Source organism: Lontra canadensis, unplaced genomic scaffold (genome assembly GCF_010015895.1).
Source record: "Lontra canadensis isolate GAN:19392208 unplaced genomic scaffold, GSC_riverotter_1.0 scaffold163, whole genome shotgun sequence".
Taxonomy (NCBI): Eukaryota; Metazoa; Chordata; class Mammalia; order Carnivora; family Mustelidae; genus Lontra; species Lontra canadensis.
The window spans coordinates 193,035-215,875 of record NW_022631157.1 but is presented as its reverse complement, the minus strand read 5'-3'; the positions used below and the strand labels follow the sequence as shown (position 1 = coordinate 215,875).

Here is a 22,841-nt window from a genome sequence, read left to right as displayed (position 1 = left end):
CAGGTAGCTGAAAAGATACTTTGTAAAAAGAGGCTGCTCAAACTGTCTAAGATAACAACTGCAGAAAGAAAATGCCTCAATGAGAATCGAGCTGCCTCAGAGTTCTGGCACAAATTCTGCCTTTTCAGGTCTCCAGTGGGTGGGATAACAGAATGTACACAGGACACCAATTGCAGCGCCTCAAGAAATAAAAAGGCTTCTGTTGGGGTCAAATGACTGAGGTACTGCTTACAATTCCTTCCCTTGTGAAGGCTGTTCTTTATTTAATAATCTCTCCCCTATGGCCCTAATATAGGAGAGAGCAAAATCCAAGGAAAAGAGGGGAATTAGCAAATACTGGAGCCTAAGATTGTGAAATGGGCTGTATGAGAGGCATTAGTGAGGTTTTCTTAATTAGGTCTCCCAACCTTTCTTGGAGATAGGTAATAATTCCACTTGCCATCGCATCATCTCTAGCCTGGATTACTACGATAGCCTTCTAAATGGTTTCTCTGTTCCTCCCTCGCCCTATCACCCAGTCTGCTTTCCACACAGCAGCCAGAGTCATTTACTTTTTTAATTAGAAGTTAGATCAACTCAAAAATCTCCAATGATCGCCATCTCACTCTGAATACAAAATCCCAACAGGTCCACAAGGCTTACCACAATCCGTTACTACTACCTCTCTGACCTCATCTTCTAACCCACCCCCTGCCCCTCTTGCTGACTCTACTTTCAGCCACTATGGCCTCCTTGCAGCCCCTCCAACGAGCCAAGTACATTTCGCCTCCCTGCTTGTACTTCATCCAGATGGCGGAGATGCTGTGATATGGAGGTTCAGAGAACACACTCACTAAGCTGTCTTGCAGACCAAGTACCCCTGTACCTCTGAGAAGGCACCAAACTATGCAAGTTCACAGCAATCTCTGATAGACCTATTAAATCTTGATGCCTACAACCAGAAAGAGGAGTGTGGGGGGCTGAGGATCGTCCAAGTTGACCATAACATACTGCCCCTCAAAACCACAACTCTGGATTTCAACAGAAGAGACATTACCAGCTAAACTGTGGCAAAGACACAATAATGGATTTATTAATAGCAAACAAAGGAGTAAAAATAATAGGTGAATTCTGTCAAGACGCCAGAAAGTCAGGGCACCTGGCTGGCTCAGTCAGTGGAGCATGAGGCTCTTGATCTCCGGGTTGCGTTCAGGCCCCATGCTGGGTGTAGAGCTTACTTAAAAATAAAGAGGAAAAAGACTCCAGAAAGTCAACTTTTAGTTTGGACAGGAGGGGGTGAATGAGGAAGAAAGATACCACAGCTTGGGGCCCTCCATGATGATGTTCCCAACAAGAAGCACCCAGCAAGTTTGGAAAACTCCTCGTCAAGGCTGCTAAGAGTACAGCCTCCATTTTGCGACCCTTTCTTTAAAGATTTCAGGAATCTATCTGCCATCCTTTCCAAAAGACTGCCCTCTGTACTTAAGGAAGACTTCAAGCCCCTTGACCTAATTCTTAGTTAAGAATTAGATTCTGCTAGAGCAGAGAAGGCAGGGAATATGGCAAGGTCACAAGGGTTGTGATGAAACAGGAAGGAAGCAACATCCTTCCAGAACCCATTCTAGCAGCAGGGATATACAATATAAAGTACTCCTCTGGAGGCCTGGTAGCAGAGCACAGGCCTTTATTTAAAAACTTCAAACCAGGGGTTCCTGAGGGGCTCAGCTGGTTAAGCATCTGCCTTCAGCTCAGGTCATGACCCCAAGGTCCTGGGATCAAGCCCCACATCAGGCACCCTGCTCAGCGGGGAGCCTGCTTCTCCCTCTCCCTTTGCCATTTCCCCACTTGTGCTCTCTGGCTCTGTCAAATAAACAAATAAAGTAAAATAAAAATTAAAAATAAAAATAAAAACTTCAAACCAGGGGCACCCGGGTGGCTCAGTAGGTTAAAGCATCCAATTCTTGATTTCGGCTCAGGTCATGATCTCAGGATCCTGGGATCCAGCCCCGTGTTGGGCTCAACGCTTAGCGGGGGTCTGCTGGGGACTTTCTCTCTCTCTCCCTCTGGCCCTCCCTCCACTCACACTCCCACTGTCTCTCTCTAAAAATAAATAAATGAATCTTAAAAAATAAAATTAAAAAAAAACCCCACATGCCTGGGTGGCTCAGTCATTAAACATTTGCCTTCGGATCAGGACATGATCCCAGCGTCCAGGGATCAAGTTCGGCATGGGGCTCCCTGCTGGGCAGGAGGCCTGCTTCTCCCACTCCCTCTGCCTGTATTCCCTCTCTAGCTGTGTCTCTGTCAAATAAATACATAAAATCTTAAAAAACAACAACAACAAAGGACACAAAAAAACTTCAAACCACCCATACATTCTGATTATCACCTGGCTTTTTCTAAAAAGCAAATTTCAATATAATTTTACAGTTGTTACTTCCAGAAGCACAAGTAGGGACAGAAATCAACCTAGCACTACCTTCTCAAGGGACCTCAAAATTCCAGTCCTGACTTCCAAACAGAATTAAGTAGTAATCCAGAGCTCGGTCCAAGTGAGCTCTCGGCCAGCTTTCCTGCTGCCAGCTGGTATGCTCCCTAAGCAGGGGGACTGTAATATCCCAGTAAACCCAGAATGAAGGTGTTCAAACTCTCCTGGGGCATTAGCACCAGTGTGAGCATTTACCAGACTACCTCTAATTAAGGAACAAAACCCTTGTGCCCACTGGGAAAATTCAAAAATACTTCCATCTGCTCCCCCTATCCCTACCCTCCACCATCCCTGTCAGAAGACTGCCAGAGGTTATATTAGAGTTGTGATGTCATACACTGTTTTCCTGAATGGCGTCTAATAAAGAAAGGACTCTCTCTACCTTGGGAGTATCTCTGTGGCTGTTAGAAAACCTCAGTCATTGTTTGTGCTGCTTGTCCCTGCTCATTTCTAAGACCACTGAAAGGTAGGGAAGGGAGAGGAGAGGAGATGGAGTGCTAGAAAAAGGATTTTTTACTCAGGGCTCTGGGGCGAGGTGAAGTGGTCTAGAGCCATCACTTCCATCCCAGTTTCATCACCCACAATCTACTGCCTCCCACTACACTTCTTTGCCATTTTCTCTCCCGCTTTCCCTTCTCTGCCTGCAACCCCCACCTTCAAAAAGAACACCCCCTCAAAAAAGAGGTTAACTAGCCAACTTTCTGATTCATGCTGTGGTTCAAAACTTAGTTTGTCATTTGTGGTCTTTAATTAAAAGCTGAAATTGACACTGGCGCCATCTCTGCGACTACAGGTACAGAAACGTTATTCTCCTCATTTGCCTTCACTTTATAAAATACAAACAACAGTGAAAATCCTGCGGACATGCATCTTAAGAGAATAAGATTACTACCACAAAACTGCATTAATTTAAGAGTCTTCAGTATCTGTGATTAAAGCTTTCTCATTTGTGAGTTAAAGGCTTATTTAAAAAGACTACTTCTTGGGGTGCCTGGGTGGCTCAGTGGGTTAAGCCGCTGCCTTTGGCTCAGGTCATGATCTCGGGGTCCTGGGATCGAGTCCCGCGTCGGGCTCCCTGCTCAGCAGGGAGCCTGCTTCCTGCCCCCTCTCTCTGCCTGCCTCTCCATCTACTTGTAATCTCTCTCTGTCAAATAAATAAATAAAATCTTAAAAAAAAAAAAAGACTACTTCTTGATAACAGGGAAAAATTTTTATCCTACTACTTGCTCCCCGTTCCTTTCTTTACTTGTGGGGTCCAAGAAATTAGGTTAAAAGCTAAGGGAAACACCAAAAATATTGCTCGGGAAAATAAACAGGACGAAAGACAGTAAAAATTACATGTTTATCCAATCAGGCTCTGCAAAGTCAGTCACCTGCATGGTCTGTTACAATAAAAAACAATCTAGGGGCGCCTGGGTGGCTCAGTGGGTTAAAGCCTCTGCCTTCGGCTCAGGTCATGATCCCAGGGTCCTGGGATCGAGCCCCGCATCGGGCTCTCTGCTCCGCGGAGGGCCTGCTTCCTCCTCTCTCTCTGCCTGCCTCCCTGCCTGATTGTGATCTCTCTCTCTGTCAAATGAATAAATAAAATCTTTAAAAAAAATTTTTTTTAAAAAAACAACAATAAAACAATCTATTCAATGGGTAATTCTGTCAGTCCAGGTTTAACTGTAAACTTCCAATTAAATCTAACTTTTCACTACTTACCCAACCTGAATAAAGTTCAGCCACTGCTCAAAGGCATCTTTCTTTTCCATCTTTAACCTATAAGGGGAGCTAAAAATCACTTGGAATTGTGACCCCACAATTCTAGGGAGGCAGGGAAGAGAACAAATGTTCACTCCAGGCTTACTATTTTTTTTAAGATTTTATTTGTTTGAGACAGAGAGCGAGCGAGCAAGACGGGGAGGGGTGAAGGGAAAGGGAGAAGCAGACTCCCTTAGCAGGGAGCCCGATGTGGGGCTCAATCCCAGGACCCTGGGATCATGACCTGACCCGAAGGCAGACACTTAACCGACTGAGCCACCCAGGGCCCCTACATTTTTTTAAAGTAATCTCAATGACCAACGTGGGGCTCAATCTCACGACCCGAGACCAAGCGTGGCATGCTCCACAGGCTGAGTCAGCTAGGTGCCCAGGGCTTACTTTTTTGAAAGCCCAGAACCACCCCTACTGCAAACCATTCCTACTTTGGGTTTGGAAACATTACTCCTCTCCTAACTGCCCTTCAGAACCTATGACAACAGGTACTCTTTCTGTCCGGTCCCACCTTACCCTAATCCCTAGCACTCTCTCTTCTTCAGCTGGGATGCTCCTTCCTGGATCCTGTAATTATTTAACTCATCTATGACCCAGTGCTTTCTCCTGAATGTGTTACTCTGGTACCAGGAATGTATGCTCCCCAGACATTTTAACTTTTCAACCTGAGTGTGACTGAGTGTCCCTAGACCAGAGCCTGTCTTTTATTTTATCCTTCTAAGTTACAGAATCAGGAATAAGATTATCACAAAATAGACACTGCATAAGTATCACTGGCTCACATTCCTGAAGAAAATAGCATATACTTTAATCTCAGGATCCGGAAATTATCTGAATTTACATCCTTGAGACACGGATAACAGAAGCATCAGCAAGTGCTTGTGCATGTGCGTGGGGCAGGTACCTTCGCCCTGTGAGAGCACTGAGAAGATAAAAAAAAAAATGCCTGGGCAGCTCTCCCCGGCTCTGGCTGCTGTAGTGAGAGGAGCTGCCGCCATGTCCACCCACCAGCAATGAATGTTCTTGCACAACTACTCCAGCTTCCTGATCAAAAGGAACAAGAAGACATACAGCACAGAACCCAGTAACTTGAAGGCTTACGACTTCTTCCACTACCACTTCCACCTGATTCACTGCAAGGCTGTGGGTATGGAGCTGGCAGCCAATGGCAAAGGTTAGCAGTGGACAGGAAGCCGAGATCCAGCCAGTGAAAACCTTCCACCTCCTACAAGGGACCACCACGAACAAGAATGCCCCTCCGCCTACAGCACCAGGCACATGATCCACAAGAACAAGTACTGCCCAGACCTGTGCATGGTTGCCATTCACAGATCCAGTGCTATCCCATGCAGACAGGAGCCTGTGATGATGACGAGGAATCAGCCCACCCCGACCAAGAGCTCCTGAGCACCTGCCCCCCCACCTCCAAAGCAATAAAGATGTCAAATACACACACACACACACACACACCCCAGGGCACCTGGGTGGCTCAGTTGTTTAAGCACCTGACTTTGGCTCTGGTCATGATCCCAGGGTCCTGGGACTGATCACCCTGTGAGGCTCAGGAGGGAGTCTGCTTCGCCCTCTCACCCCACCCCAACCCACTCGTGCTCTCTCTCTCACAAATAAATAAAATATTAAAAAAAAAAAAAAGGGGGGGCGCCTGGGTGGCTCAGTGGTTAAAGCCTCTGCCTTCGGATCAGGTCATGATCTCAGGGTCCTGGGATCGAGTCCCGCATCAGGCTCTCTGCTCAGCAGGGAGCCTGCCTCCTCCTCTCTCTGCCTGTCTCTCTGCCTACTTGTGATCTGTCAAACAAAAAAAAAAATAAATAAATAAAAATCTTTAAGAAAAAAAAAGGAGGGGTGCCTGGGTGGCTCTGTGGGTTAAAGCCTCTAACTTCGGCTCAGGTCATGATCCCAGAGTCCTGGGATCGAGCCCCACATCGGGCTCTCTGCTCAGCAGCGAGCCTGCTTCCCTTCCTCTACCTCTGCCTGTCTCTCTGCCTGCTTGTGATCTCTTTCAAATAAATAAATAAATAAATAAATAAGAAAGAAAAAAAGCCCCAGGTACTACTTTTTATTTATACTGTATTGGAAGGTATCATTTGATATCTGTACTTTAATCTCCATTAAGTAAAAATCAGTTTTCCTAAAAATGTGAAAATGCAGGCTGTGTTCTTTGTAGGCGGCTAAATCAGAACCTGCAATTTTTCATCATGGTACGGAATAAGGCTTGAGTTTCCAAAGGCCTATCAGGACTGGATCGCTATAACTTAAGATGAACCATCTTAGAAACAAAGACTGACCTTTGCATTTAACCCCATTCAGAACTGCAAGCAGAGCTGTCAGACTGGATAGAATTTTGCTCACAAGTACCTGGACTGTGCCCAGCAGGACAAGAAGAAAAAGAAACCAGAAGAAACTGCTTCCTTGAAGTAAGACACAAATACTGGATCATTACCTTTTACAATTTTCTGTAGAAACTTGTTCTGAATCAGAAAGTTTTAAATTATTATTCAGATGAAATATAATTCAACAAATGTTACAATTTGTGGCAATTTTTAATCTTCAAAACCCTGAGTCCCATAGAAGCCCAGGAAAAGCTCTGCAGTGACAGGCAAGTACTTATCTCACACCCACATGGGGAAATTGAGGCAACAGACCAAAACTATTTTTTAAAAGGGGAATCTGTTTAAAAAGATATCAAAGTTGGGTACAATTTTAAGTCTGAGAGTGTCTAAAAAGACCTTTAATAGGCCCTGAACACAAAACAAGGCAGACCACAGATTGTATTTATTCTGATAAAAATAGAAAAGGCAGTTCCCCAGTTAGCTTGTGTAAACTTATATAGCCCACAGCTACAACACAGAAAAAGAATTTTAAGAATTTAGCAGGCTGTTAAAAAATTTTGGCAAGCATATGTTTAGAGAACAGCTAAACAAGTTGCTTATTCATGCCCTTTCTCCTCCCCTCAACTGCACAAGGTACAACAGAGGCCCAATTTCTTTAGTGACTCCCTTGCATCAGAAACACCTCACCAGACAGCAGGCCCTCTAACCCAGTCTAGAGTCTGACTTTGAAGTCTGAAGGGTGACAGAAATTGAAGAGTTATAAGGGCAGTCACTTAGCTGCCCCCATTCTGGGTATACATTTCCAGGGTGTTATTCTGAAATAAGCTGAGGTAAGAGCGTTTTGGACCATGTGTGCTTATGTTTTCTTGACCCTCGTACAGATGTCTTTCTTTTCTGAGTCTAATGTGTCTCATCAAAGTTCACTGCTGCATTTAAAAATTTCAAAAGACTATTTACAGATCAGTATTTTTGCCATGTAATAAGTAACACTGATTTGCACTGCATAAGAGGGTAGTTTATCAAAACTGCAGAGAAAAGCTTAAATGAAATTTTGAATAAGTGTTCAAGAGCTATGAATGGAAGGAGTGAAAGAGGATCCACAGCAACATCTGAATCCATGTAAGGGGAGTGAAGACATGGCTCCCATCACAGTTGTATGGAGAAATATAAGCAACTACTAAATATATGAAGAAATAGTGCAACTATCTAATAATTAAAGAAATGTAAATTAAGTGGAATGAGATTTGATTTTTTCCTTAAAAATGACAAACATGTTTGAAAAGAATCTAAAACATATAGAGTCAGGGATATAGCGAAGAATAACTGAAGTAGGATGTTTATTTTTTTAAATTAGCATCTAATATATTGTTTCAGGGGTACAGGTCTGTGATTCATCAGTCTTACACAGAGCTCACCACAACACATACCCTCCCCAATGTCCATCACCCAGCCACTCCCTCTCTCAACCTCCTCCCCTCCATCAACCCTGTTTGTCTCCTAAGATTGAGTCTAAAGTGAGATGTTTAAATTAATACATTCTTTCTGGAAATAAGCATGAACAGTTTTTGTTTTTTTAAAGATCTTATTTGAGAGAGAAAAGGGAGGGGAAGGGCAGAGTATTAGAGAATGTTTTTTATTTTTTTTCTTAAAGATTTATTTGACAGACAGAGATCACAAGTAGGCAGAGAAGCAGGCAGAGGGAGAGAAGGACCAGGCTCTCCACGGAGCAAAAAGCCCAATGTGGGGCTTGATCCTAGGATCCTGAGATCATGACCTGAGCTGAAGGCAGAGACTTTAACCCACTGAGCCACCCAGGTGCCCCAGTGATAGAGGATCTTAAGCAGACTCTGATGCAGGACTTGATCCCACAACTCTGCGATCAAGACCTGAAACCAAGACGTTCAACCAACTGTGCCACCCAGGAGCCCCTGCATGGACAGTTTTTTAAATACTCATATTTTTCAACATAGTTATTGTACTTCTAAAATCTAATTTAAGGAACAATCAATGAGAGATGCAAACAAAGATTTATATATGACTCTCTTCATTCACTTCAGTTGTGTAGAAACTAGAAACAATCTAAATGTCCCAAAGCAAGGAAACAGTTACATAAATTATGGGATATTCATCTAATAAAGTTAGCGTGAGCCCCTCAATTTTTTTTTTAAGGATTTTATTTATTTAATTGACAGAGATCCCAAGTAGGCAGAAAGGCAGGCAGAGAAGGTGGGGGGGGTGGAAGAGCAGGCTCCCTGCTGAGCAGAGAGCCCCATGCGGGGCTTGATCCCAGGACCCTGAGATCATGACCTGAGCCAAAGGCAGAGGCTTTAACCCACTGAGCCATCCAGGCACCCCAAGCCTCTCAATTTTTAATTGTTAAAGAGTATCTAAAAATGAAGAAAACTGTTTATGATATAAATGCTAGGTGAGAAAAGTATATACAATAGACAAATATGATATAAGTTGTAAAATTTATTTTATACACACACACAAATTATAAAGCCATTTGTATTTGACCATTATACACTATAGCATTTTACACAATAATGCACAAAGTGCATTATAGTACTTCATAGCACTTTGTGGGGATAAATGCTCATTCCTGGCCCATATAGTTTAGGATAACATCCTTTTTTAAAAAAATATTTTATTTATTTGTCAGAGAGAGAGCACAAACAGGGGGAGCGGCAGGCAGAGGGAGAAGCAGATTCCCTGCTAAGCAAAGAGCCCGATGTGGGACTTGATGTGATCTCAAGACCCTGGGATAATGACCCGAGCTGAAGGCAGATGCTTAACTGACTGAGCCACCCAGGCATCCCTAGGATAAGATCCTAATTAGCTTTCACTTCCTGAACGTAAAGTCAAGAGAGGCAGTGAAGTAACTTAGGAAAAAAGTGAGTGGCAAAGGCAAGCCATTTTCTGGTTAAGTTTTTATAAGGGTAAAATTCACATGCAGATAAATGTCAACCACCATTCAAATCACCTCCAAGAAACCTGGATTAACAAGTGGCACTATATAAAAGTAGTTAAGACAAGATTTTAGGTTTGAATCCCAGCTCTTTTGCTTACTTGCAGTTTGACCTTGGGGAAGACACTTAACTTCATCTGTAAAATGTACCTACTTCACAGGATTGCTGTGAAGATCCTTTTTTTTTTTAAAGATTTTATTTCTTTATTTGAGAGAGACAGACAGACAGACAGTGAGAGAGAGAGCACACCAGTAAGGGCACAGGGAGAGGAAGAAGCAGACTCACCTACTGAGCAGGGAGCCCCAATGCGGGGCTTGATCCCAGGATCCTGGGATCATGACCTAAGCCAAAGCCAGATGTTCAAATGACTGAGCCACCCAGGTGGCCCTGTTGTGAGGATTAAATGAGCTTAATACATTCAAGTGCCTGGGGCACATGGCTGGCTCAGTTGGTAGAGCATGAGACTCTTGATCTCAGAGTCATGAGTTGGAGTCCCATGTTGGGCACAGAGCTTACTTAAAAACAAAAACAAAAACCACTCAGGTGTCTAACTGATATTGGTGACTAACATGTCGTGAACAATTATTTAAATGCTGGCTATTGGGGCACCTAATTGGCTCAGTCGGTTAAGCATCTGCCTGCAGTTCAGGTCATGATCCCAGGATCCTGGGATTGAGTCCCACATCAGGCTCCCTGCTCAGCAGGAAGTCTGCTTCTCCCTCTCCCTCTGCCTGCTGCTTTGCCTACTTCTGTATTCTCTGTCAAGTAAATAAATAAAATCCTTAAATAATAATAATAATAAATGTTGGCTATTATCACTTTCCTAATCTATTAAAATTCAGATCACTTTTTATTTTGCCAACTGAACCAAACCATCACCTCACATTTTATAGTTCTTTATATGCTGAAGTATGTCCATACAAATGATTTCACTTGAAATTTAGAACAATCTCTTGAGATGGAACAAGTATCATTCCTCTTCTATGAATTAGGAAACCCAGGCTCAGAAAGATTTAAATTACCTGTCCAGTGATATGCAGCTGCAACAGTGGACCTCATATTAAATTCTGTCTTAACTCCTAGACTTGTGGCTCATTCCATTAGACAAGTATTTTCTAATTTACAGACTGTGACCAGCCTTTTAAAAAAAAAGTGAACAAAAAAATTCACAAAGTCAGAATGCTTACTGTTTAATGATTCTCACTTCAAATATCTCATTTATGTATATTTTAGTGGGATGCAGTCCCTATTGTGGGCTTAGACAAAATGTTTGAAAAACTGCACGATACCATAGCTGGCCCTCAATCAATATTTATTGACCACCTATCACAGCCCTCTTCTTACACTATTACATACAACAAAAACATACAATTCTAAGCCATGGTTTTGTTTTTTAAGTGTGAATGTAATTATTGACTTTCCTATGGATCTGGGGACTTGCCTGTCCCAGATCAGTACTCTGCACTGGAACTTTATTATCCTTTGGCTAGCCTAACACTTTCTAATCAGCCCTCAGTGAAAATTCTTTCAAGCTGAACTATAAAGCCAGTAACTATAACCAAGGTAAGAATGCACTGGGAAAGTGTCTACATAAAGACAAAAACAAACTTCATGTTCGAGTTGTCAAACTTTTTTTCAGGCAAAAGTTGTATCAATTTACGCTGAGGAAACTACATCTTAGGATGTTAAGTAATGAATGAACACCACTCCTCATCCTCGAACAATCCTGGGACAGAAAACTCTACCCCATATCTCCTCAGGCTCTCCCCTGAACTCTTAACTCTGAACCTATTCTCAATTCATACCTTTTCTAAGTTAGTTGCCATTTGGACACTTGTACTATGACAGCTTTTGGAAGCTGAGCATCATAGAGCTCACCCAGGTCTCTGACAGAAAACATCCCTCTGCTCTCTCAGGAGTTTTAAATTTGGGCAAGGGCGGAGGGAGGGTGGGCTCATACTTTTCCATGCCTCACATTTACTATATCTGTATTCATTTGGTCTATTACTTTCTCAGAACTTGTTCTCTGAACACAATGCCTTGAGTTTATGTGCCTTATATATCTAGTGAAGTTTCAGAAAGGCTAATAAATTCAATGCAGATGGGGAATGAAGCTTTACTTTTAGTTAACACACTGCCCTCTCTATCCTCTAGTCTGCTGCCATCCAGGGTTAGTTTGGCAGTAGGCAGATTTTAAGGTAAGAGGACAAGGCATAATTGCTATTTTAATATATTCTGTTCACTGAGCCCCTCCTTTTTCCTCTGCCAGTGGAAGCAGAGGACCATGAGGAATCCTGATGTTTGGGGTGAGGGCTTCTGTAGCCTTAGCAACATTCCAAGATCATTTCACTGAGATTCATTATAACCTGAAGTTTTATGGCTCATACCCCACATACCTGAGGAATTACCAGGTTTCTGAAGCTAAAGGGTCTCTGAAAGTGCGATAGGCCTCCAGCCTCAAAACCACCGAGGAACTGAAAGCCCACTGAGGAAGAGGAGCACCCCCTCCCTCTACGTCCTACAAATCGTTGCAACGAGCTAATGAAATTTGGAATACTGGTTCAATCTACAGAAAGAAGAGAGAACAGAAGTCCCTATTAGAAGAGTACTTTTATAGCTAGAGTAAACATCCACTGAAATAAAATTCTGAACGGAGCTTTAGGAGGCATCCTCATTTCAGGAATTGCTTTGTAAACAAAACAAAAACTAAAAAAGTAGTCCTTTAAACCTCTCAAAGATTCAAAGTACACAACTCATTCACTGATCAGAATTCTTTTGCTCCTTTCTATAGCCCTGAAAAATTCCATAATCATTCTGTACTGTTGTTGTTTTTTAAAGATTTTTTTATTTATTTGTCAGAGAGAGAGAGCGAGCGCCCAAACAGGGGGAGCGGCAGGCAGAGAGAGAAACAGGCTCCCCACTGAGCAAGGAGCCCAATGTGGGACTTATCCCGGGACCCTGGGATCCAGATTTGAGCTGAAGGCAGAGGATTAACCGACTGAACCACCCAGGCGCCCCACAGCACTGTTTTGTTGTTTTTTTTTCTTTAATCAGTGTATGACTAGTTCTAACTGGTCAACCGTGTGTCTTATACCACATATTAAACCCCAAACAAAGAATTTAACTCAAGATTACCTTAGCACCAAATGAATCAGAAAAAGAATATATAAATACACGTTTTATCCTACAGATGTCCAAATGATGTGCTTTCCTTTACCTCAAAGACACCTCAAAGAAATGACTAACACTACCCAAATTAACATCTTCTGGACAGCAGACAACAACAAAAGTTCATAACTCTTCTATTCCTGGTACACTGCCTCCTTCACTCAGCATGCCCATTCCCTGTCCTAATTTCTCCTCTGTAAACTACTCTCTCCAGGGCCTCCCTCACCAACCAAGCATCCTTACCAGCCTTCACCCAGTTCCCTGTTAAATCACTTCAACTAGACTGGAAATAAAAGGGACCCAAGCAGAGTGAGGATGGCAGCCACAAAGTGGTGGGGGGCTTGTTATGGGGAGCCAGAAACCAACTGGTATGAGAGCATCCCCGGAGGGAAGCAATGATGACTCCACCATCCAACAGCAATGGGCCCCACTAAGGTCCAAAGAGATCTTGATTTCTGGATCCTGATTTCCAAAGTCGTCTACTAACAGGAACAAAGGCTCTATGGAGAAATAGCTGAGGCAGAGAAATGAGTCTGGAACATCTTATTGTGCAGGAAAGGAAGGAAGTGTTTAAAGACTAATGGTGACATGTCAAAGAACAGAGAAGCTATGGAATACTCAAATGGTGACAGAAACTCCTAAAAGAGAAGTTTGCACAGTAGGAACTGGAAAGAACAATAAACTTCATGAGTGAAGGAGATATGTCCTAGTAACAGAAGAATTAAAAACTTTTGTTTTCTACCACTATTCATTAAGATGTTAGTTTGGGTAGTATCTTTACAACTAAATATATAGTTATATAATTTTTTTTTCTGATATACTGATGTATTCAGGGATAATTTGAACATCAAAAAAACAGGGGCACTGAGTGGCTCAGTCAGGTAAGAAACGGACCCTTCATTTTGGTTCAGGTCATGATCTCAGGGTTGCGGGATCAAGCCCCACATCAGGCTCGGCGCTCAGTGTGGAGTCAGCTTGTCGCTCTCCCTCTGCTCCTCCCTCTGTTCATGTTCTCTCAAATAAATAAATAAAATCCTTAAAAAACAACAACAGGGACACCTGGGTGGCTCAGTGGGTTAAAGCCTCTGCCTTCGGCTCAGGTCATGATCCCAGGGTCCTGGGATCGAGCCCCGAATCAGGCTCTCTGCTCAGCAGGGAGCCTGCTTCCTCCTCTCTCTCTGCCTACTTGTGATCTCTGTCTGTCAAATAAATAAAATCTAAACCAAAAAAACAAAAAAACAAAACAAAACAAAAAAACCCACAACAACAAGCAAATGATGATAACAGATTAGGCTATTGAATAAAATAGAAAATCCATAATTATAAAGAAGTTGAGGGGCGCCTGGGTGGCTCAGTGGGTTAAAGCCTCTGCCTTCAGCTCAGCTCATGATCCCAGGGTCCTGGGATCGAGCTCCGCATCAGGCTCTCTGCTCAGCGGGGAGCCTGCTTCCTCCTCCCTCTCTGCCTGCCTCTCTGCCTACTTGTGATCTCTCTCTGTTTCAAATAAATAAATAAAATCTTAAAAAAAAAAAAAAAGAAGTTGAATCACAGGGCATCTGGGTGGCTCAGTCGATTAAGCATTTGCCTTCAGCTCAGGTCATGATCCCAGAATCCTGGGATCCAGCCCCGATTCAGAATCCCAGAGCTCAGTGGGGAGCCTGCTTCTTCCCCTCCACCTCCTCTGCTTGTGCTCTCTCTTGCTATGTCTCTCTCTCAAATAATTTTTTAAAAAAATCTTTAAAAAAAAAGGTGACCACTAGTGTTATATACCTGAAACTACTTTAACTTTGTGTGTCAACTATACTCAAATTAGAAAAAAAATTTTAATAGAAAATCATGAGTTCATACTAATGTAAATATATAAACAAATAAACTGAAAAGATGGAGAGGAACAAGATATTTGCATAGTCTCAAAGTATCTCCCTCCAGGGGGCATCTGGCTGACTCAGCTGGTAGAGCACGGGATTCTTGATCTCAAGGTCATGAGTTCAAGCCCCACGTTGGCCATGGAGCCTACTTTAAAAAAAAAAAAAAAAGGTATTTCCTTCTAAAATGCTTACTAATTAAAAAGGGAAAAAGAGTAACTTTACAGTAAAAATGCCTAGCAGGCACCACCTTAATCAAGTCATTGAACATTACCAGAAATAGGGCACAAAAAATTCTGTACTTCTTAAAATTATGAAGAACATAGCATCAATATTGCAATATTCCTGCTGAAGATATATAACCTCAATTAAACAAAAGGAACCACCAGACAAATCTAAATTGAGGGACTTTATACAAAATAACTCTCAGTAGCATTAAGGTCATGAAAGTCAAAGGCCTGAAGAACTGTTCCAGATTGAAGGAGACCAAGAACATGTAACAAATAAATGCAATGTGTGGGGCGCCTGGCTGGCTAAACTGGTAGAGCACATGACTCTAGAACTCCAGAACTCGGTGCTTTCTGAATTCAAGTCCCATGCTGGGGGTAGAGTTTACTTAAATAAACAAACAACAACAAATAAACCCACTTTAAATAAATAAATAAGTGTAATGTGTGATTCTGAACTGGATCCTTACTGCAATGAAAGACATTACTGGTACAACTAGTAACACCTGAGAGGGGTCTGAGAATTATATGACAGCAATATATCAATGTTAGCTTCCTGATTTTGATGATTAAATTGTGGTAATGCTGGTGAGTGTCCTTGTTTATAGAAGATAAACACTAAAGTATTCTGAGATGAAGAAGCAATCAGGTCAAATGACTTAAGGAAGAAAAATATCCTTTGTATTGTACTTGCAACTTTTCCGTAATTCTGAGCTTGTTTCCAGGCATTTTATTTATTTATTTAAGATTTCTTATTTATTTATTTATTTATTTATTTATTTATTTATTTATTTGACACAGAGAGAAAGATCACAAGTAGGCAGAGGCAGGCAGAGAGGGGGAACCAGGCTCTCTGCTCAGCAGAGAGCCTGATGCGGAACTCGATCCCAGGACCCTGGGATCATGACCTGAGCTGAAGGCAGAGGCTTTAACCCACTGAGCCACCCAGGCGCCCCTTTATTTTATTTTTAAAGATTTTACTTACTTGAGAGAGAGAGAGAGAACACAAGCAGTGGGGAAGTCCAAGGGGAGAGGGAGAAGCAGGCTCCCCGCTGAGCAAGGAGCCTGATATGGGGCTCAATCCCAGGACCCTGGGACCATAATCTGAGCCGAAGGCAGCCACTTAATCAACTGAGCCACTCAGACGCCCCTGGACATTTTATTTGAAAAACAAAAGAAAAATACACAAAAAAAGGAGACTCATGCTCCTTTTTTCCTTTCCGAGTCTCCTAGACACTCAATCTGTATCTCTCTACATCTTCAGTAAAGTCTACTTTCACTTCCAAAAATTAACAAAAATAAAAAAAAATAAAAGAGGCAGGGGCGCCTGGGTGGCTCAGTGGGTTAAAGCCTCTGCCTTCGGCTCGGGTCATGATCCCAGGGTCCTGGGATCGAGCCCCGCGTCGGGCTCTCTGCTCAGCAGGGAGCCTGCTTCTCCCCTCTCTCTCTCTGCCTGCCTCTCTGCCTACTTGTGATCTGTTTGTCAAATAAATAAATTTAAAAAATTTAAAAAAAATAAATAAATAAAAGAGGCAGCAGCGTTGAAGTCTGCAAAGGGCATGGGGGCTGGAGATTATGAAGAAGAGTTGGAGAGAATGGCCTGTTGGTAACCATATTGTTTTATCTTAATGCAGGTAACTTACCTCTACGTTGGTTAAGTACTGACATTTGGGGTTCTTGCCATCTGGAATAGGTTTCCCGTAACTTTCTGCCTCATCAACTTCCAATTTCTTTTCAACACTTACCTGAATAACATTTTCTCCGGTGCCTATACTTCAAATTCTCTCCCAACCTCCCCTCTGCTCGGGCAATGCTTCCACTGGGTGGCATTCAATGCAACTCTCTTACTTAAAGATGGAGAATTCAACTTTTGGAAAGGTTCCAAAAGAAATGTTTATTCTGAAATGGCCCTATTAATAACCCTCCTTTTTCAGGCCTGACATTCACTAGCATTTCCATCAAGTTCATGTGTTTTGCAAGGCCTTTCCTTCTAAGCACACATCCTGAACCTCATCAAAAGTATCATGAAAACCCCTTTACTCTAAAGGAAATCCTTATTGTATCTTCCAGAGTGGAAAGGAGTTTTGACACTCTTTCCTCCCACTACACAAAAAGTTTCAAATGACATTATGAACTTTATCTCCAGACTTCCTGAAAAGTACCCACTATAACTAGCTTCTCCACTTTCACACCAACAGCAGCTGGCAGGCATAGAGTCTCGGTTATTCTACAGCAGAAAGGTTTTCAGTAACAATCAATGAAGAGCTTTGAAGTTGTGTAAGAATGGTGTTTATCACTCACCCTTTCCTCTTCTTTCTTTTTAGTGTGATCAGGGAAGCTTTGGGGGAGAAATAACTGTATTATGGCCCTTCTCCAAGCAGCCATGAACTTTCTTCCTTTACCTCACACAAACACTAAGAAAAGCAAGCTCCTAAAATGCATTGCCATTTTCCCTGGCCACTTACTCTCAACAATTTTTTTTTTAGGATTTTATTTATTTATTTGACAGAGAGAGAGAGAGAGATCACAAGTAGGCAGAGAGGCAGGCAGTGGGGGGGGAGCAGGCTCTCCGCTGAGCAGAGAGCCCAATGCGGGGCTCGATCCCAGGACCCTGGGATCATGACCTGAGCGGAAGGCAGAGGCTTAACCCACTGAGCCACCCAGGCACCCCTCAACAAAATTTTTATGCAGCCACATCCATGAAGTATCTAAGGAGACTAGTGAGCCGCTGGGAAGAAACCCTAGCAACAAAGGACATTAGGGTGAGCAAGGACATCCGAGATGAAAGAAACAGCAAATCACCTGAATATCTAGGAACAGTCCCAGTTTGGAGTTAACTTTAGTTTTCTGCATGTTAAGGAGATAAGACTTCGCACATAAGACCACTTACTTTTCAGGGTTACCATCAAACAATAATGAAGGGAAAGTCTAAAAAAAAAAGCAAAGAGACTTTGTCATCTTCAGAGAAAAACAAACTATTCCTTCTGTCTCTCTCTCTCCACCTGGCAAGGATGTTTCCAAAGGTATTATGCAACTTCCTATTAGAAACAGCTAAAATTAATTTTTTTTTTAAGGAGGCACCTTTTGAGCTCACTGAGTAGACATCAAGAGCAAAGCTCACGCTCCCAAATAGAAAAAAATTATGGATAAGAAATTATCACTGAAGTTAAATGGTGGCAGACATGTCCAAGGAATATTGCAAGGGTTCAATCCCTTTATGAATCTTGTGACAGATGAATGTATGGAGATGGCAACTAGTGAGCAACAGAATATCGGAATGGTGGTAATAGAAGGAAATAACACCATCATGTTAGAAGCCTTAGAAAGAGCATAAACAACGGGTGTTCAGGGAACCTGGGTGGCTCAGTCAGTTGAGTGGCTGCCTTCACTTGAGTCATGATCCCAGGATTCTGGGATCTAGTCCTGCATTGGGTTCCTTGCACAGCAGGAAGCCTGCTTCTCCCTCCCCTTCTGCCTTCCACTCCCCATGCTTGTGCTCCATCAAGTAAATAAATAAAATCTTCAAAAAACACTGGGCACCTGTGTGGCTCAGTGGGTTAAAGTCTCTGCCTCCGGCTCAGGTCCTGATCCCAGGGTCCTGGGATCGAGCTGAGCATCGGGCTCTCTGCTCAGTGGGGAGCCTGCTTTCCTCTCTCTCTCTGCCTGCCTCTCTGCCTACTTGTGATCTCTGTCAAATAAATAAAATCTTTAAATAAATAAATCTTTTTATAAAAGTGCCCCCAAGCAAAGTTTACTTCTGCACTTCAAAGAATTTCATATGCAACCAGAAGACTAGACTGCACCTTGCCAAATTATTACAATCTTAACAATAAGCACATATAGCTGTGAATGACATTCAGTTCCATCTCTGTCTATTCTCTAAGCAGCAATGAACTCAAGGGTATGATTTCAGAAAATAAGAAGCCATTAAGGCTGCTTTTAATAGACTCTTCTAAAATATGATCCTATACAGCTCTTCAAAAGAAGGACAATACATTTTAATTGTGAGATGAATTTTTACAATGCTTTCATCTCCCGTCTAAAAGAGGTCTGGAAAAAGAAATAGCTACAGTGGAGGGAGGGAGTAAAATGTGTCATTCTGGTTATTAAAATCCATCAAGTTCATACTTCAGCCTTGGGATAACTGCAGCCAAAAAACTGACTTGCAAGTAATTATCACCACTATCTGCAATAAAAGTTAATTGGACATAATTGAAATAACACCCTAATCGGAGGGAAGCTGCAAATGGCACACAGACCGCTCCTCCTGCTTCTTCAATCTGCAAATGAAACTGCTAATGATAATTTGTGGACAAACAAGAAATTGGTCTCATGGTTTCCCCACTGCAAATCACTCAGCAATTCCAGCTAATGCCCAGCATTTTGAGCCAGGAGAAAAATCATTAACCAGTGCTTCCTTTGATAAAGATGAATTTTAACAATAACCAAGTCCATTTTGGCTGAGAGTTGCTGAGAACTGGTACATTTCCCCTAACCACCCTAAGTAAGGCACTATGGCCTAATCTACTAGACCCTAGTACTATGCATTAGATGTGCCCTGTGACACTAACATGTAATACTAAGAAGAGATGTTATACAAGGGAAGGAGCTACTATTATGCTAATAATTTGTCTCTTCTAAGGGAATCCTGTGTAATCTCATATTTTAGACAGGCAAATGGCATTGTTGATCTGTCCCAACAGCAAAGACTAAATCACTTCTGAATAGACTTTGGAGCTGATAGATTCCTGCTGCTTAACTCATTTGCCTTCAATTCTGGATAAGAGCTGTAACTTTTCCCCTGAAATTTAGTACCAGACTCTCTGTTTTTCAATTGTGTCACAGCCCAAGGGACTAAGACTCCCCTAAGGGTATTGTGGAGTCTTAGGAAACCATTCTGTTTTTGTTTTTTTTTTTAAAGATCACAGGTAGGCAGAGAAATAGGCAGAGAGAGGGGGGAAGCAGGCTCCCTGCCGAGCAGAGAGCCTGATGCAGGGCTCCATCCCAGGACCCTGAGATCATGACCCAAGCTAAAGGCAGAGGCTTAACCCACTGAGCCACTCAGGTGCCCCAACCATTCTGTTTTATAGAAAGGGGAAAACTGTGTTTTTTTATTTTTTTTTAATCAACAGTGACTTATAAAGTGGGATGACCCTGCTGAGGTGACAGAAAGTAAGAGAAAAGCAGGCACAAAGTGCTCATCTCTGCTAATTTTTTTCTCTGCTTCTTTTTAAGTTTTATATATATATATATATATATATATATACACATATATATATATTTTTTTAAATTTGACAGACAGAGATCACAAGTAGGCAGAGAGGCAGGCAGAGAGAGAGGAGGAAGCAGGCTCCCTGCCGAGCCGAAAGCCTGATGCCGGGCTCCATCCCAGGACGCCGAGATCATGACCTGAGCGGAAGGCAGAGGCTTTAACCCACTGAGCCACCCAGGTGCCCCTTAAGTTTTTTATTTTTAAGTAGTATCTACACCCAACGTAGGGCTCTAACTCACATCCCGGAGATCTACAGTCAGTCACATGCTCTAACGACTGAACAGCCAGGTGCCCCTACTCTGCTTATTTTTCTTATTTTATTTGGGCTCTATTCTAGCAAGGAGGTGACTAGAAATTAATGTAATCAGAACCTTTTGCAAAGCAGCAGCTGGACAACCTGTTCATTTGGTACATTTTTCATTTAAAGTTATTTTGGAAGGTTGGAGTTCACTTTCTGCAGTCATTCCATTTCTGATGGAAATAGAGAAAAGCCTAGGAATAGCTCAGCCAAGATGCAATAAACAGAGAGGGATCTAGAAACTACAATATGAATAGTAAATGGAAAAAGAGAACACTTAGTACGAACATCCTTCACTCATTCAATCCCTGAGCAAAAGTGATGCAGTAGGCACTGTGGTAATACTATGTATTAGGAATACAAATATGGCAGACAAAATCCCTGGTAAGAAACATGATTACTGGGACACCTGGGTGGCTCAGTGGGTTAAGCCTCTGCTTTTGGCTCAGGTCATGATCTCAGGGTCCTGGGATCGAGTCCCGCATCGGGCTCTCTGCTCAGTAGAGAGCCTGCTTCCCCTTCTCTCTCTCTGCCTGCCTCTCTGCCTACTTGTGATTTCTGTCTGTCAAATAAATAAATAAAATCTTTAAAAAAAAAAAAAAAGAAACATGATTACTGTGGTGAAAGTATCACAGTATAGGGGCACCTGGGTGGCTCAGTGGGTTAAAGCCTCTGCCTTCGGCTCAGGTCATGATCCCAGAGACCTGAAACTGAGGCCCGTATCAGGTTCCCTGCTGAGCAGGGAGCCTGCTTCTCCTTCTGCCTCTACAGCTCTCCCTACTTGTGCTCTCTCACTCTAACAAATAAATAAATAAAATCTTTAAAAAAAAAAATGTGGATGAAACTGTTTGAAAATCAAAATAATGAAACAAATACTTCCAAGGAACAATGAGAAAGAAGGGAGAACAATAACATGGGTCATTGAAAGCCAAGCAAGAATTTGCTGGATTGAGAAGGGTAAGCTACTCTAGGCAGAGAAAACTAACATAATGAAAGGCATGCACGACTATGCTAGAAAACTAACATAACTAAATGCATCTTTGGGAAACCACAAATGGTATGGTATAAAGAGGTGGGTGTTAGATGTATATGCCAAACCTGGATATGAGCCTGATGTGCCAAGTTATGAAGAGCCTTATATTTCATACTAGAGGAACAGAACACCAGATTAAGAATAAAGGTGGGTTGGCACAGTTAAGCAGCCAGACTCTTGGTTTTGGCTCAGGTCATGATCTCAGGGTCCTGGGACTGAGCTCTGTGTTGGGCTCCACATGCAGCATGGAGTCTGCTTCAGATTCTCTCTCTCTCTCTCTCTCTCTCATCCTTCTACCTATCATACTGTCACTCTCTCTCAAAGAAAAAAAAAAAAACAATAATAAAATCTTTAAAAAAGAAAAAATAGAATAAAGCTGGGTTGGAGTCACAGCTCAATATTCTTTTTCTTTAAAATTTTATTTATTTGATGGCGGGGGGGGGGGGGGGCGGAGTGAGCACAAGCAGGGGGAGTGGCAAGCAGAGGAAGAGGGAGAAGCAGGCTCCACGCTGAGCAAGGAGCCCGATGTGGGGCTCAAAGCCAGAACCCTGGGATCATGACCTGGGCTGAAGGTAGTCACTTAACTGACTGAGCCACCCAGGTGCCCCCATGGCTCAATATTCTTAACATTAAATCAGTATAATAGTCCCAACATCTTACAGAATAACTGTGATGATTAAATAAGATTATATTCATAAAGTGCTTGGTGCAGTGTCTATGCTCAACAACAGTAATTATAACTCTTATTAGCTAATGTGAGACTTTATCCTGAAGCCATGGGGAGAAAGGGACAGGTTTCAAGGAGACTAACATGATCAGATGTCTATTTTAAATCAATCTGCCGAAAATATGAAAGACAAACAGGAGATGGCAGAAATCAGTTAAGTAGCTATAGTGATTTCAAGGCAAGAGACGATCTTAAACAAGGGTGCCATAAGAGGGCCGTCACACAAAGGAGGGAGTAGATTTATTTCTGAGTCCACAAACACGTTAGTAAAGTCTGAAGAAAGGCAATTTTAGATGAACATAAACAACAATGAGCTTATTTAATTCAATACTGGCACAGTACTCGAAATGCTGAAGCAAAAGTCATGACTACTCCTTAAGAATGATGGAAAAGAGGGGCTCCTGGGTGGTTCAGCTGGTTAAGCATCTGACCCCCTTGATTTCAGCTCAGGTCTTGATCTCAGGGTCATGAAAAAAAATGATGGAAAATTTATTTTCAGGAACTAAGAATCTGAACTAGATGATCGATCATTAAACCAACTTCCAGATTCCATGACTCTAAATCACTAACAAAGGTGATTTTATATGGTCATTAATGACTGCTTCCTTTATAGAAAAGTTCATAATTTTTGAAGTGCTTTCACATGAATGTTCTCACTTGATTTTCTCAAATGCCCTATGAGATAGTTTGTGCAAGGATCATTAGTCCC

At 42.3% G+C, this 22,841-nt stretch overlaps 2 protein-coding genes across 3 annotated transcripts in view; one reads left to right on the top strand and one right to left on the bottom strand.

Moving 5' to 3' along the window:
• Window positions 1–22,841, bottom strand: part of FAM222B (family with sequence similarity 222 member B) — a 78,591-nt gene that overhangs the window by 11,641 nt on the left and 44,109 nt on the right. The gene's annotated exons all lie outside the window — the stretch shown is intronic.
• Window positions 17,918–18,136, top strand: LOC116859807 (small nuclear ribonucleoprotein G-like). The gene has a single exon (XM_032845397.1). The coding sequence runs from the start codon at window positions 17,945–17,947 to the stop codon at window positions 18,134–18,136; it is 192 nt and encodes a 63-aa protein (XP_032701288.1). The 5' UTR covers window positions 17,918–17,944.